The sequence below is a fragment of the Suncus etruscus genome, chromosome 1 (assembly GCF_024139225.1).
Source record: "Suncus etruscus isolate mSunEtr1 chromosome 1, mSunEtr1.pri.cur, whole genome shotgun sequence".
Taxonomy (NCBI): domain Eukaryota; kingdom Metazoa; phylum Chordata; class Mammalia; order Eulipotyphla; family Soricidae; genus Suncus; species Suncus etruscus.
In genome coordinates this window covers 67,151,885-67,167,598 of record NC_064848.1, presented here as the reverse complement: position 1 = coordinate 67,167,598, position 15,714 = coordinate 67,151,885, and the positions used below count along the sequence as shown (strand labels likewise).

The window sequence follows — 15,714 nt, the reverse complement described above, 5'->3', positions numbered from 1 at the left end:
GGGCAAATATTAAGATATATGTATATATAGATATATGTAGATAGATTAGAGAGACAGATAGATGATAGATAGATGATAGATAGATAGATAGATAGATAGATAGATAGATAGATAGATAGATAGATAGATAGATAGATAGATAGATAGATAGATAAAACCAATTTGCATTGAATTTAAAAAACAAGTCATGTGGAACTGTCAGCCCTCTTGTTAGAAAATCATTGGTGGTGTCCAAGCCTCCTGAAAGTCACTTGTGAAATTCCCCACTCCAAGTAAATTAATAAAAGGAATTAACAACAAGAAATTAGACTAAGAGTAGAGCCCAAGTAAAATCATATGCAATTTGGAGTGTAAAGAATCCAATGCTACTCTTTGCAATGGCCACCAGAGGTTGCCAATGCACAAGGACACACATGGCTCCCCTCAACCCTCTGACATAGAAAACTTGCTGTCAAAATAGCATTTTTTCCAGTATGGTGTAAATCCCAGCATTCTGGATTCTTCATAGCATGCTATTCAACAATTAAGAAGTTCCTTATCAACCATATTTATGGTCATGTTGCAGAAACAATGAAACTGCAGGATATTTTGACCACTTTTTGAAAGATAATCACATTTATCTTTTGAAAGAATCACTGCTTTGAATAAGTCTTCTAATCTAAAAACTAGAAGTTTTACAGTCATGTAAAAATGGTTATTCTCACTTCACAGTAGCCCGATTTAGTTTTAAAATTCCCATCTGAATACATGCATTATTTGACTTCTCAAGCTAAGTTACAATTGAAGGAAGCTTTCAGTTACTAAGTACAAATTTGATTCTGTAATTTGAAGGTGTTAATCTTAAATTACAAATACACAGAAGCTTTAGTAAAAATTGCTCATGGTCAGAAGTCATATGAGATTCTACCTATGTCCCTTACCCAAAGCCAATAACACAGATACTCAATTACACTGATAACCAATTATTTTTTGAAATTCATTTTCATAAATCTGCTCCACAATTTTAAGATGTGTGTACCTGGCCCCTTTTGAGATTCTCAACACCACTAGAGAGGAACATTACTGTCAATCACTGCTCTCTTTTGCCACACAGGTATGTGCTGCAGCTTTCACTTGTCACTCCTATTATGTGTAATGTAGGCAGCTTATAACTAAATCAATTTAAGGAACTGCAGAAGTTAAATACATACATTATTATTATGGTGACAGAAAAGGCAATGAAAGGCTTGCAGCTCCATTTGCTTTCTTTGTTAAGGAAGAAAAAAAGCTAATTATCTGCAGCTATCAACCATGAAGACCTAGACCTATTTAAGTCAACATTAGCCTTGGACAACTGAAATATTTCTTATTTTTGTCCATTTGTTTTCATTTTGAAAAAAAAAACACAGAACTTCATTGTAAAATATTAAACAGCTTGAATAACAATGTGAAAACAAGCTGAAAATATAAAACTACATGTTTTATATCGCTTTTCATAGCTCACTCATTTTAATGCCATAAAAACTTTAACTTCCTTCTAATATTTATTTCCTACACGTGTAACCAGATTTTAAATCAATGCAAAGCATTTTCCAAAAAATTCATTATTTAAAAATAAAGGTTACAATGATAGTTTGCTAACAAGGTTCCAATCCCTATAAGTCTACCTACATTTCAGAAAATAAAAAATCAGCTTGCCCTATAAATCTACCTACTCTCTTCAAGTGAACAAACTAAGCACCTCTCACATGTACCAGAGGATAAAACCACTACCAGTCAGACCTGTTCCAGCATGCACTGGAGTGCTACTGCCCACTTTGAAGAATACTATAAATTCTATTTAACACAAAGAGAAAAAAGCATAGTCCCCAAACTGAAATGGTGACAAAAGATAGTGCACATTGATCATTTGCTTCTATGTTTATACAGTATCTATTTAGCCACCAATCTTCTCTTCAGTCTAGTCCTATTATAATTAACAAAATTGATTTTGTGGTTCCTTCAAATTTAAGGATTAAATAACTATACTTTCAGGAAATCAAACAATAAAATAAGATATCCCTTATCAGGAAAAATCATCATCATCTATATATACAGAATCTCTTAATATTGTACTCTGAACTAAGATTATTCTCAATTACGAACATAAATATTCTCATTTGCTCTTTTGAGTGACATTTTCTTCTTGTAATTTTCATCAGAGGAGCCATTGTCATAAAATTATACTTAATGTTTCAGAATTTCATATTAAAACAATGCCCATTTTATATTATCATAAATTTTAAAAATACATGTTAACCCAAAATAAAGAGGAAAAACAGTGCAAATGGAAATTTACCAAATAAAAAAATGCTTAGGCAACAGACATGATACATGATTTTTAGGCACTTTCCTAATAAACAGACCAACTATTTTTTACAATGATATCCAGCACCAATGGGCTGGATATGGGCTCCAAGCACCATACCTCATCATTTCTGAGCCTAGAGCCAAAGGTAAACCTTGAGCACTACTAAGAGGTTGTCAACACCCATTTTTCCTGACCACTCTACTCCCCACCAAAAAAAGAATGATAGATAAATACAAAGCTCATGGCAAAAGTATATTTTTTAAAAAATCTTTAAATCCATCTTTCCCTACACCAGCCTTAAATGGAAGCCTTTTCTAAATACACCTGACCTACATTCTGGATGTGCTCAAGGGCCACTTCTGTCAGTGCTTGGGGGACCATATGTGGTGCTGGGAATTCAAATCAGATTCAGTAGGATGCAAGGCAAGCACATTTATGCCATATATCTCTGAACCACAGTGTTTTCTCTTTTATCATAACTTACTTTTAATTAAAAGCTAATACAATGTATCTTTGATACTTACTTGTCTATACATCTTCTATTTAACTTTCTAATTCAGAATGTCATCAATTGTAACTGAGTTGATGACATAAAGCATTATGTTCATATATGCTTACACCTGACATATAATTCATTTATATTAATTTGCACAAAATATTTATTTTAAAAGATTCCCAATAAGGTGCTGATCATAAATAGGTCTCTAATTATTAAAAATTTTCGGGGCCAGCAAGGTGGCGCTAGAGGTAAGGTGTCTGCCTTGAAAACCCTAGCCAAGGAAGGACCACGGTTCGATCCCCCAGCGTCCCATATGGTCCCCCAAGCCAGGAGCAATTTCTGAGCCAGGAGTAACCCCCTGAGCATCAAATGGGTGTGGCCCGAAAAACCAAAAAAAAAAATTTTTTTTTTACTTATGTAAGAACAATTAAAAAAGATAAGCAACTTGATAATTTGTTAAGTGGTGAATTGGCCTTCTCTTATATGACACTTAATAGGACAGTAGTATGATCTTTCTGTCTTTAATTTCATAAAATCTTTCAACACAAATGCACTATTACGATTACTTAAGGTTAAAAAAAAATCAAGATCTTGTTTAGTAAAGTAGCTTCTTGCCCTTTCATTAGGCTCTAACCTAAATTACAGTATAAAGCCATGAGGCCATGCACTCATGACTGGCTCATGATAAAAGTCAATGGCTGGCCATGTGGCCTGATGAAGTCCTAGGACACAGAAGGGTCTTTTTGGGAGTTTATCAATCTTAGCACAGCCAATTTATTTTAAGCCAGAAAAATAAAATATAATCTTGGGCCATCTGGTTCTGTAACACTCTATATTTGTTTAGAAAGGTCACTGTTGTCAAGATACTGAATGTTATCTCTGGAGTAGATAGGAAGAGAGGTTTTTGAAAGCAGGCCAAGAATATTAAAACAACAGATATTAAGGTGTAAAGTAATATTTAAAAGCTAGGTTTATTGTGTTCAAAAAGACCTTAGTTCAAATCCCAGTTCTACAACCTACTAGTGAAATGACCTTAGGAAAGTAATCAGTTTTCTTAACCCATTTTTCCCACATATAAAATTTAGAAAAGAATTCTCCAGAAAGATATTGTAACCATAAAATAATGCAACATACACATATCACTGCCTTACAATTATAATTATATAATAATTACAATTATTTGATTTTCCTTGGTTTCCTTTGCATGAGACGAAAATTTTCACTATTTTTATAAATATTTCTTCATATAGTAAGCTGAAGTTTAAATATAAACTTACTCTATGTAGTACATATAAAATAAGTGAATTTAAAGCCTATAACTAACTTCAAAGTCTAAAGCATTTAAGCAACATTCACCTTTAAATATTATTTACAGCACCTATTATTTTACTGGTATAAAAGGTGGGTTGCTATGCCATTAAGGGATGAGTACAAAGCAATTATACAATCTGTCTTTGAATAAGTTCAGTAGGACTAATAAAACTGTTTTGCTAGAAACTGTTATGGTATCCTGATATGTCATATAATAATTTCTTAGCAGAGTTTTAAAAAATGTTTCACTATGCAAAAACTATTTTCAGTAAGATGATAATCCAGAGTTAATTCAGACAAACTAAGTTCTTTCCCTTCTAGATTAGTAATGTGTTTATATATATACAAGGCCAGAGAAAGTGAGATAATAAGTGGTAAGCAATAAGGAATCTGTCATAAATGGCAGATCTAGGTTGTTCCAATTCCTAGCACCACTCATGATCCCCTGGAGCACTATTAGGAGTGATCACTGAATTGTCAGGAGTAAGCCCTGGGCATCATTTTGTATAACCCAAAAACCAAACTATATAAAAAACACATATATATATATTTAAAATATACTTTTTAAAAACAGCTCAACTAAAGTAGTTCATTTAGAATGCTACCACAGAGCAATATCATCAACTCAGCAAGCAATTTCCAGCTCAAATTATGTAACCCACCTATGACAGGCAAATAATTTTATGGCACTCTAGAGGACTGGTCAGTGATGAGCTGAACTGTATTAGTCCAACATATAACTGACTTTCCCAAAATCAAAGTAGGCAGTATACAGTGTAGCAAAAGCTAGTATTGGGTTTGAAAACAACATATCTAAATGTTTTCTACTTCAATTATAAGCATCTATGCCATTTCCTGTTTCTTATAAATAATAATATGTACACATCTTCTATGTGAATGGAATAGATAGGTTTCTGGTTTCTACATAATACTGACCAAAGATTTTGGGCACTTAATAAGAACATATTTCAATTTTTGTACATCTAGCTAAAATGGCTACCTACGTGACAACAAGAATTAAAGTTAATAAAGAGAACTATATTGTAAAAATGGATACTGTACTTGCTTCAGCAGCACATATACTAAAATTGGAAGGATACAGAGAAATTAGCATGGCCCCTACGCAAGGATGACACGTAAAAATGGATATTATATAAGAAACTAATTATCCAAAATTATCATGACCAGTTTTCAATAACAATCTTGATACATTAATTCATAACCCACATCCACTCCACTTAAGCAGATTCCTGTAGCACACTGAAAACTAGGCCTATAGAATTATTTCTAGAATCTTCTTCACAATTCTGTTCAGTAGGACTAATAAAACTGTTTTGCTAGACAAAACTATTATAGTATCCTGATATGTCATATAATAACTTCTTAGCAGAGTTTTAAAAAAATCTTTGATCTGAATCAAGTTATTTATTATAAAATCTCTTAGGGGAGTCTATCTTGTAACAAATTTAATAGGCATAATCCAAGAAAAATTCATAAAATATATTATACAATTTTAAATCATTATTTGCATGTGTGTGGAGGCAGAGGTAGAATGCATGGCCTTCTACTTACAAAGAATGTGCTCTTCCACTGAGTCATTGGCTCAGAAGATAAAGTGCTTACAGAGCAAGTTTTATCTCCAAAATTGCATAGTCCCCCCCAGCACAGAATCAGGAATTTTCCCCAGCAGGTGTGGTCCCCAAACTCCTAAACAAGTAAGTAGATAAGTTAGAAGCTCTGAAAACACTACATAAAGACAAGTCACCTCAAAATACTGTTGTTGAAATAAATTAAATATTTATATTATATAATAACTATTATACATAATTGCATGTGATTATATATAAATATATAATTACAACAAATAATATATTTATATACTTTATCTATATTTAATATATTTATATACCATATTTGCCGGCGTATAAGACAACCCTTCAACCCATGAAAAACTTCCTAAAAGTCTTAAAAGTAAGTTACTTCTTAAAAGTAAGAGGGGTTCTGATCACTCGTTCCTGAAGCTGGAACAAGTTTCAGCATGCCGTATACCAGCATATAATATGACTCCCACTTTTAGGAAGCTTTCATGGGTTGAAGGGTCGTCTTACACACCGGCAAATATGGTACATTATATATTTATACGTATGTGTAAAATAACAAAAATAAAATCTTAAAGTTAAAATAAGGAGTTTAAAATATACAGACTAGATTTCCACCCCTTTAGTTTCTGAACTAGTAACAAAGGTATGAAACCAAAGAAACTGTCATATGATACTATATGATACTGTATATTCTATATGATTTTATAATGCTTGTTTAAAAATCATACTTGGAAAACAATATTTTGCAATTCTTTACATTTCTGGTCTACATTAAAAAAAAGTACAGAGGCTAGAGATGTAGTAGAGAACACAGGGCAACTGCTTTGCATGCAGCCAATCCAGGTACAATCCCTGACACCACTTATGTCTTTAAGTCCTGCTAAGAGCAATCCTTGAGTACAGACTGGGGAGTAAGTCCTGAATAATGCTGGGTGTAAAAAAAATATATATAAAGGCTGGGGCCAGAGTGATAGCACACTGGTAAGGCATTTGCCTTGCATATGGCTGATCCAGGATGGGCCCGGGTTCGATCCCTGCGTCCCATATGATCCCCCAAAGCAGGAGCAATTTCTGAGCACATAGCCAGGAGTAACACCTAAATGTCACTGGGTGTGGCCCAAAAACCAATATATATACATATATATGTGTATATATATGTATATATGTGTATATATATGTAAAGGTAATAAAAAGAAAATAAGTATAAACTAGAAATTCTTTAAAAAAAAGAGACAAGAAAAACCTGGAGTTTTAATCAGTAAAATGATAATGAAAAGATTTTGTACTAATCCAAAAACATTCCACTTACAAAGGCAAACTAAAGCAACTTCCAGGCTCCTGAAATAGAACTAAGATTAACAGAGAGGGATGGAGATAAAAAGGTAGAGGAAGAGATTCAATGGACTGTGGTAGAAGGAAATTGGTACTCTGGTGGTGGTTTTGTATGGTAACTCTGAAGGGTGTGAAATTGTACTCCTAAATAGTGTTATCAACCAATATTAGATTAATACATATGTTCCCTTGAATAAAATTATATATACTATATATATAAGTCAAATCTTAAATTGCTGTGCATTATCTGTAAGATTATATTATATATTTTATAATATATTATATATTTTTCTATTATTTTAAAGAAAAGCTATGAAAACATACATGACAAAAATATTTGATGAGAAGAAATCTTCTCATCAAAATATAGGTTATGAAACTATCACTGAAGTTCAAAAGTTCTTTTGAATGCCCTATCTCTTGCCCTATTACTGAACACAAAATACAAGATCAGTGAAGCATACAAAATAAAAGGTTAGGTAAATCTAGGCTTCAATTTAAGATGAAACCTCAACTCAAGAGAATAATAATCCTACCTAAAGGTTAATCAGTTAATTTGTGACAGACTTGAGACTTGGATACAAATCTATCCCCAAATTCAATGTTTCCTTTTCTTCCCAATCAAAAATGCAGTTTATTTTATGGAAGGAGTAAAGACTAACTGAAAACAACACTGGGAACCTGATGATTCAAATATTTCTTAATAAGAGAAGATAAGAAAAACTGAAATCCTAGTGCATTATTGATGATAATATAAAATCATTTAAAAAAAAGTATAGAGATTCCTGGAAACACTAAACAATACTATAACAAATCTTAGTTATCCCACATTAGGGAAGAGTCAAAAGAGTCAAAAACAGGATCTTAATGGGCCAGGAAGATAATTAAAAGGACTGGAGCATGCAGAAACTGCATGCAGGGAGCTTTGGATTTGATCTCCATCACCAAATGGTCCCCAGAGCATCATGAGAAGTGGCCCCTTAACACTGTAAATATGGTCCCCTAAAAAGAAAACAAAAACAGGATCTCAAGATTTGTATACCTAACATTTGCAACACTATTTATGGTATCCAAGACATGGAAGCAACCAATATTCCCATAAATGGATAAAGAAAATATGGTATGTGTGTACAGTGGAATATTCTGTCTGTTACCTCAAATACAATAAAAACAAATAAAATGCTAATGCACACTAGGATATAATTACACAACAAATTCCAAATCTTAAAAATAAATAAACCTGAGTTCAATTTTTAAAAAGTCATATGCTACATCTGATATATGGATAAACCTTAAGAACTAAGTGAAATAAGATAGTCACAGATGGTCAAACACTGCACGATTCCATTTATATAAAATATCTAAAATAGTCAAACTTTCAGAACCAGAAAGTAGATTTATTCTTCAATGGATATACAGTTCCAGCTTTGCAAGATAAAAATGCCTAGAAAGACATCTGTTGCACAACAACATATACAGTTAACATTACTGTACTAAATATTTTAAAATGGCTAATATGGTTTACAAACAGAATGAAAATTTCTTGAAAACTGATAGAAAGTACTGGAAAGATTCAATAGAACTTCTGTTTATGGTAATAATAGTCTCACAATATTAAACTTAATTTTATCATTGTAATATCTAAACAATAATTTATGTAAGATTCAAGTCATCTTATAGTTATTTATTATGGAAAATATCTATGCCATCTCAGAATTATTTGGAGTTCTTTTAAAATATTACTTATTCTCACCCAGAGAGATGCTCCCAGTTGAGTGAGCCATCATTACTGATGCAACTGTGCTATATTCTTCAACAGTGCTGGGACTGAAAACAGATTGAGAATTTCATTTTTAAATGATAGTTTAAATAAGCAGTCAAATAAAATCTAATCATTTTCCTATAATTAGGAAATTACATATATTGTTTCATATATAATTCAACTTTCGTCACACCATAAAGTTAAGGATGGGTTTTATTTTCTGAAGGCATATGAAATGCTCATTGTGTGGAAGCTCTAAACTGCTTTGAACACTTCCTGTTATAAAATCAAATCTCCACTGGGCTGGGCACTCATGAAAATAGAATCAACAATATGTGGCAAATGCTGACAGAAATACCTCTGAAGAGTTGTCTGACATATTGCCCAAAACATTTTTTTTCTTTTTCCTATGTATATCTATTTACAAATACCTTGTCCCAACATTTCTCCCCTGATATCAAATCCTTTTGCATATCTTTTTTACATCTAGAGGAAAAAAGTTTTATTTTATATTCTCCCCAGACATATAAAAGCAAAACAGCCTCTCATTTCCATATATTGCTGTTCCATATCCAGGAAAACAAAACTCCTGTTTGACATCATTAGACTGGAGAGATGATACAGTGGTGAAGGCCCTTGTCTTGAAATCAACTGAACCAGATTTTAGCATTGGTCCAGAGCCCTACAAGAGTGATCCCTGAGTATAGAGCAAGGAATAAACCCTGAGCATGGGTAGCTGTGACCCCCAAAACAAACCAACCAGAGGTTAATGGAATCTTTTCACACAAATTTTGCTTTTTCTAAAACCATATGCAGGATTAGTGCAGCAGCTCTACAAATATAAATTAACAACTTTGTTAAATGTCTCATAAAAATATATAAAACTATTAGTAAGTAGCAGTATAAAGAAAGTTAAGCCCCTAAGAATATCTATCAACCAATATAATCTATTGGTAGCATTTCTTAAAAATGAATTTAATAAAAGCATGTGGACATGGAAATTACAAATTACCACCTTTATTCTCTAAAGGTATATCTGAACTGCAACATTCCCTTTTTCTCATTTCTTGCCCTCTTTTGTGTTAAATCAATAATTTGTACTGTGCTTATAGTGTTCTTTCACTGATCAGTTATTTCCTTAATGGTTGTCCTGGAAATTGAGGCTAACATTTTATCTTTAACTGTTTGAACCTACATATGTTATAACTTAATTTCAAAACTTTTTCCAATATATCCACTTCTTTCCATTTACATTCCTATTATTAGCAAACAAACCATATCATTAATGTTATAAGACACAATTTCATGGCTATTTTTTTTCTAGTTTGATTTTAATTTGAAAGAAAAGTTACCAAAGGGTGTGTGTGTATGTGTGTGTGTGTATGTGTGTGTGTGTGTGTCTTTCATGCCTTCACCATTGCTCAGACTTTTATATGGACTTAAATGTCATGAATTTGTCCTCTAATATCCTTTAAGTACACTATCTAACAACAAAATAATTACCTAAAAATTCTGATCTTATTGGTAAATGTCTTAATTTCTCCACCTCTAGATAAGAGCTTGGCTAGATCAGAAATTGTAGCTAACATTCTTGTTCTTTTTAACATTCTGAAAGTATTTTAGTTTCTATGATTTCTGATAAAATGTCAGTTATTAATCTTCATGAGGTTTCCTTTTACCTTGAAAGTTATTTGTCTAAGGTGGTTCATTATGGGTTTATTCTATCTAGAATATATTAAGCTTCTTGAATGTATGGATTAATTTTCATCAAGCTTGGAAAGTCTGCTGCATTATTTATATGCTTTTCTTTTTCTTATCTTTTTGGACTCCCATTACACCTATGTTGTTACATTTGACAATGTCCCACTTTTAATCTCCATAATTTCTAATTTCTTTTAAAAAGAATTTCTGTTCATTCAGTTATATTTGGTAAGACAGCACTCTTAAACTTTAATTCTTTAGACACAGATTTACTTATTCGAAAAAACATGCTCTAGCTGACTTAATGAAAGTCTATTATTTCCAAATTAGGGCTTCAACCTGGACATTTTTCCATTATCTATCTGTTTTGTTTTGGTTTTGTAAATGTGGCATATTTTTCTATTTCTTTATATATATTTTTATTGAAAATTAAACTTTTAAATGTTTTTATGACTCATTATAATTCTCTGTACCTAACCAAAGACATTTTTAAACCAACTAACTTTGATTTCATTTTCTCAATGACACTTTGCTAGCATTTTTATGAATAACTACAATACAATAATATTTACTGCAAAGATTCTAAATCAAGTGTGCAGTCTTGAATTCTCTAGATTTTTACTTTTTCTTTTGGGCTTTCTAACTGTAGCTAATGGTATTGAGGGACCAGTTCAAGGAAATTCTCACCCAACCTGGCCAGAAAAAAACTGAGAGGGCCAAAGATGCAGTAGAGCAGCTCTGTGGGGTTGGAGACCATCAAAGCCACACCCAATAAAACTAATGATCACCAGAGCTACCCCCAGCAATGATCTGGAGGTCAAGTGGTAACCAAAACAGAACCACGTTTGGGTGTATGCAAAGTACATGCAAGTCCTACATAATTCCCCTAGTCCAAATCCCCTAGATCTGTTTTGACCTGTCCTATCTCCCTTGGCCCTACTTGAGATTTGAATTTAATGCTTTAATTTTCAAACTTGATTTTCTAGCCATCAAACCTGAATGCATATAACTAGAAATCAATCAACAGTGTCTGAATACTTCCTTAAGTGCTCTGTATCATTCATCTTTGTCGAGGGATATTTATAAAACATCACACCTTCAAAACTAAGACTGCTTATAAGACATTACTAAGTTTTTTCATTTCTGCTCAAAATGTCTCAAAAGTGTCTCAAAATCTATCAGAATCCTTCCCTTTTCTTCTTGAACTTCTCCAGATATGAGCAGTTATACAAAACATGCAACTTTAGTAGATATCTGGGAATATATTAGTGCTTTTCAAAGTTCTTATATGGATGTCTAAAGCTCCAGGATTTTCTTTTAGATTTCTGGCCAAACTTCTTTACCTAACTGAAATCACAGCCTAAAAGTTGTAGAAAGGCTGCCAATAGTTGCTGTTGTTTTCAGCACAGTGCTGGGGGCAAACTTTTTCCCCAGTTCTGAGTCAAATTTGATTTGAATAATATTTTCAAATGTTATTGAGAGAATAACATTTTCCCAGGGAGCAAATTTAGGATAAATATCATTTATGTTCTGGAATTGGTGCTCGTAATTGGATGAGTAAAAATGATCAGATATCTGTTACAAAAATGCATTCAGTTTTCGTAATACTACTATGCTAAGAAAAGAGAAAAAAAGAAAAAAATGGAATAGTTACTACAAGTTTAACTGCCATTGACTCCATTGTCTTTCCAGGGTGCAGTCATTTTATCTTGGGCAATTTTGAGTTTAGTCTTTAGTTTGGGCCAATTTCCAGAATTCTGTAATGGTTGATTGTGCTTGTTTAACTGATGCTTTGCTTCAGAGAAAGAAATGCAGCACAGTCCCTAATTCCAGTGTGGAGGTAAAATAAGCTCTTAGATTTTAACTCTATTTTTATTCATTATTAAAGAATGAAAATATATTAAGCAAAATAATTCCTTGGAAAACTAGACTTAGAAATTTTTAGTTGGGTTTTTACTTTCATTTGGAGGAAGGAGCACAATGCTGGGTATTAAACTGAGAGCCTGAAACACAAAAATACTGAGCCCCTTGATTTTTGTATAAAAGTATATCTAACAGAAACTTAGAAAAATTACATACAGTACAATGTTTAAGTGAATTTTAAGATAAAACTGATCTGTAAGAGGGTCAAATTAACTACATGAGCAATTTCACTGCATTATAGTTTTGCAGTAGCTATATGAACGCAAAAAAAAGGTGATTTCGGACATTAAATCCACTTTCCACTCTAATACATCTCCTAATATTATTTGAATAAGACAAACAAATTCAAGTAAGGCAGAAATACTACTTCATCTCTTCTTACTTGGGTGCTCAAGGACAAATCCAACTCAACTCTGACAGGAATAAAAAGTCATGGAAGAATGAAAGTGGAAAATTCAAGAAGAGCAATCAAAAACCTGAATACAGAAAGCAACCATCTCTCTAGAGATTATTCTGAAGAGTCAGTACAAAGAAACAATATTTATCTCAGCTTTACACAAATATAGTCAAGCCTGTGTCGCTACCGCAAAAATAAGCTGAAACTAAAAAGAGTTATTCATTACTATTAACTCTCTTCAGCATTGCCTTATATTTGGCAAGCCAAAAACACACCAAAATATCAAAATAGGTAAAAATAATAAATATCTTTAACAAAACTATTTTATAAACTATCACTTCCTTTCTTTTTCGATTTTGTAACAAACACCTTATAATAAGGCTTACATATGATGTTTTATTTGTTTATGTTATAATCTCAACATGGCCCAGTAATATATTTCTGTGGTGATTGTGGCAATCTGCAATGGCTCTTCCCTATTAAGTGGCATTTAGGCTCAGCGAGAAGTCTAGCATGAGTTAATCTAGGTTGACTGAGAATCTTCACTATGACTCATAATTTTTTCTATATAGTCCCTCATTTGGATTAAAAGAAACAACACAGCTTGAGAGATCAATAGCAGCTCAAGAACTTTACAGACTCACATAGAATAATCCCAATCATTTAAGGGGTATACAAAAAAGAAACTGTGGGGTTTTCTAAGTAGAGTATCATGTCATCTGCAAACAGTGCGAGCTTGACTTCTTCCTTTCCTATCTGGATTCCCTTGATATCCTTTTCTTGCCTAATCGCTATAGCGAGTACTTCCAGTGCTATGTTGAATAGGAGTGGTGAGAGAGGACAGCCTTGTCTTGTGCCAGAATTTAGAGGAAAGGCTTTCAGTTTTTCTCCATTGAGGACAATATTTGCCTCTGGCTTGTGGTAGATGGCCTTAACTATATTGAGAAAGGTTCCCTCCATTCCCATCTTGCTGAGAGTTTTGATCAAGATTGGGTGTTGGACCTTGTCAAATGCTTTCTCTGCGTCGATAGATATGATCATGTGATTTTTATTTTTCTTGCTGTTGATGTTGTGTATTATGTTGATAGATTTACGGATGTTAAACCAGCCTTGCATTCCTGGAATGAAACCTACTTGATCGTAGTGGATGATCTTCTTAATGAGGCATTGAATCCTATTTGCCAGGATTTTGTTGAAGATCTTTGCATCTGCATTCATCAGCGATATTGGTCTGTAATTTTCTTTTTTCGTAGCATCTCTGTCTGGTTTAGGTATCAAGGTAATGTTGGCTTCATAAAAGCTACTTGGAAGTTTTCCTGTTTTTTCAATTTCATGAAAGAGTCTTGCCAGGATTGGTAGTAGTTCCTCTTGAAAGGTTTGAAAGAATTCATTAGTAAATCCATCTGGGCCTGGGCTTTTGTTTTTGGGCAGACATTTGATTACTTTCTTAATTTCCTCAATAGTAATGGGTGTGTTTAGATATGCTACATCCTCTTCATTCAATCGTGGAAGATTATAAGATTCCAAAAATTTATCCATTTCTTCCAGGTTTTCATTTTTAGTGGCATAGAGTTTCTCAAAGTAGTTTCTGATTACCCTTTGAATCTCTACCATATCAGTAGTGATCTCTCCTTTTTCATTCCTAATACGAGTTATCAAGTTTCTCTCTCATTCTTTCTTTGTTAGTTTTGCCAGTGGTCTATCAATCTTGTTTATTTTTTCAAAGAACCAACTTCTGCTTTCGTTGATCTTTTGGATGGTTTTTCTGGTTTCCACTTCATTGATTTCTGCTCTCAGCTTTGTTATTTCCTTCTGCCTCCCTATTTTTGGATCCTTTTGTTGAGCACTTTCTAATTCTATGAGCTGCGTCATTAAGCTATTCAGGTATGCCCCTTCTTCTTTCCTGATGTGTGCTTGCAAAGCTATAAATTTTCCTCTCAGTACTGCTTTTGCTGTGTCCCATAGGTTCTGATAAATTGTGTCTCCATTGTCATTTGTTTTCAGGAAGGTTTTGATTTCCTCTTTGATTTCATCTCGGACCCACTGATTATTCAGTATGAGGCTATTTAACTTCCAGGTGTTAAAATTTTTCTTCTGTGTCCCTTTGTAGTTTATATATAATTTCAGGGCTTTGTGGTCAGCAAAGGCAGCCTGCAAAATTTCTATCCTCTTGATATTATGGAGATATGTTTTGTGTGCTAACATGTAGTCTATCCTAGAGAATGTCCCATGTACATTAGAAAAAAATGTGTATCCAGGCTTCTGGGGGTGGAGTGTCCTGTATATATCTACTAGGCCTCTTACTCTATCAAAAAGCTTCTAGAAACAATAGACTCATATAGCAAGGTGGCAGGCTACAAAATTAACACACAAAAATCAATGGCCTTCCTATACACCAATACTAATAAGGAAGAAATGGACATTAAGAAAACAACTCCATTCACTATAGTGTCACACAAACTCAAATATCTTGGAATCAACTTGACTAAAAATGTGAAGGACCTATACAAGGAAAACTATAAAACTCTGCTCCAAGAAATAAGAGAGGACACGCGGAAATGGAAGCATATACCCTGCTCATGGATTGGCAGGATTAACATCATTAAAATGGCAATACTCCCCAAAGCACTGTACAGATTTAATGCGATCCCCCTAAAGATACCCATGACATTCTTCAAAGAAGTGGACCAGGCACTTTTGAAATTTATTTGGAACAATAAACACCCTCGAATAGCTAAAGCAATCATTGGGAAAAAGAATATGGGAGGAATTACTTTCCCCAACTTTAAACTTTACTACAAAGCAATAGTTATCAAAACAGCATGGTATTGGAATAAAGACAGGCCCTCAGATCAGTGG

The 15,714-nt window shown here is 33.1% G+C and overlaps 1 protein-coding gene and 1 non-coding gene across 2 annotated transcripts in view; one reads left to right on the top strand and one right to left on the bottom strand.

Annotated features, from left to right (window-relative positions):
- The window catches only part of RFX3 (regulatory factor X3), a 331,177-nt gene that overhangs the window by 268,102 nt on the left and 47,361 nt on the right, over window positions 1-15,714 (bottom strand). Inside the window, 1 exon segment of the mRNA XM_049773246.1 lies at window positions 8,826-8,899. Within this exon segment, the coding sequence (XP_049629203.1) occupies window positions 8,826-8,899 (74 nt within the window).
- Window positions 5,198-5,305, top strand: LOC126029004 (U6 spliceosomal RNA). The gene has a single exon (XR_007502670.1). It is a non-coding gene; the product is annotated as a U6 spliceosomal RNA (small nuclear RNA).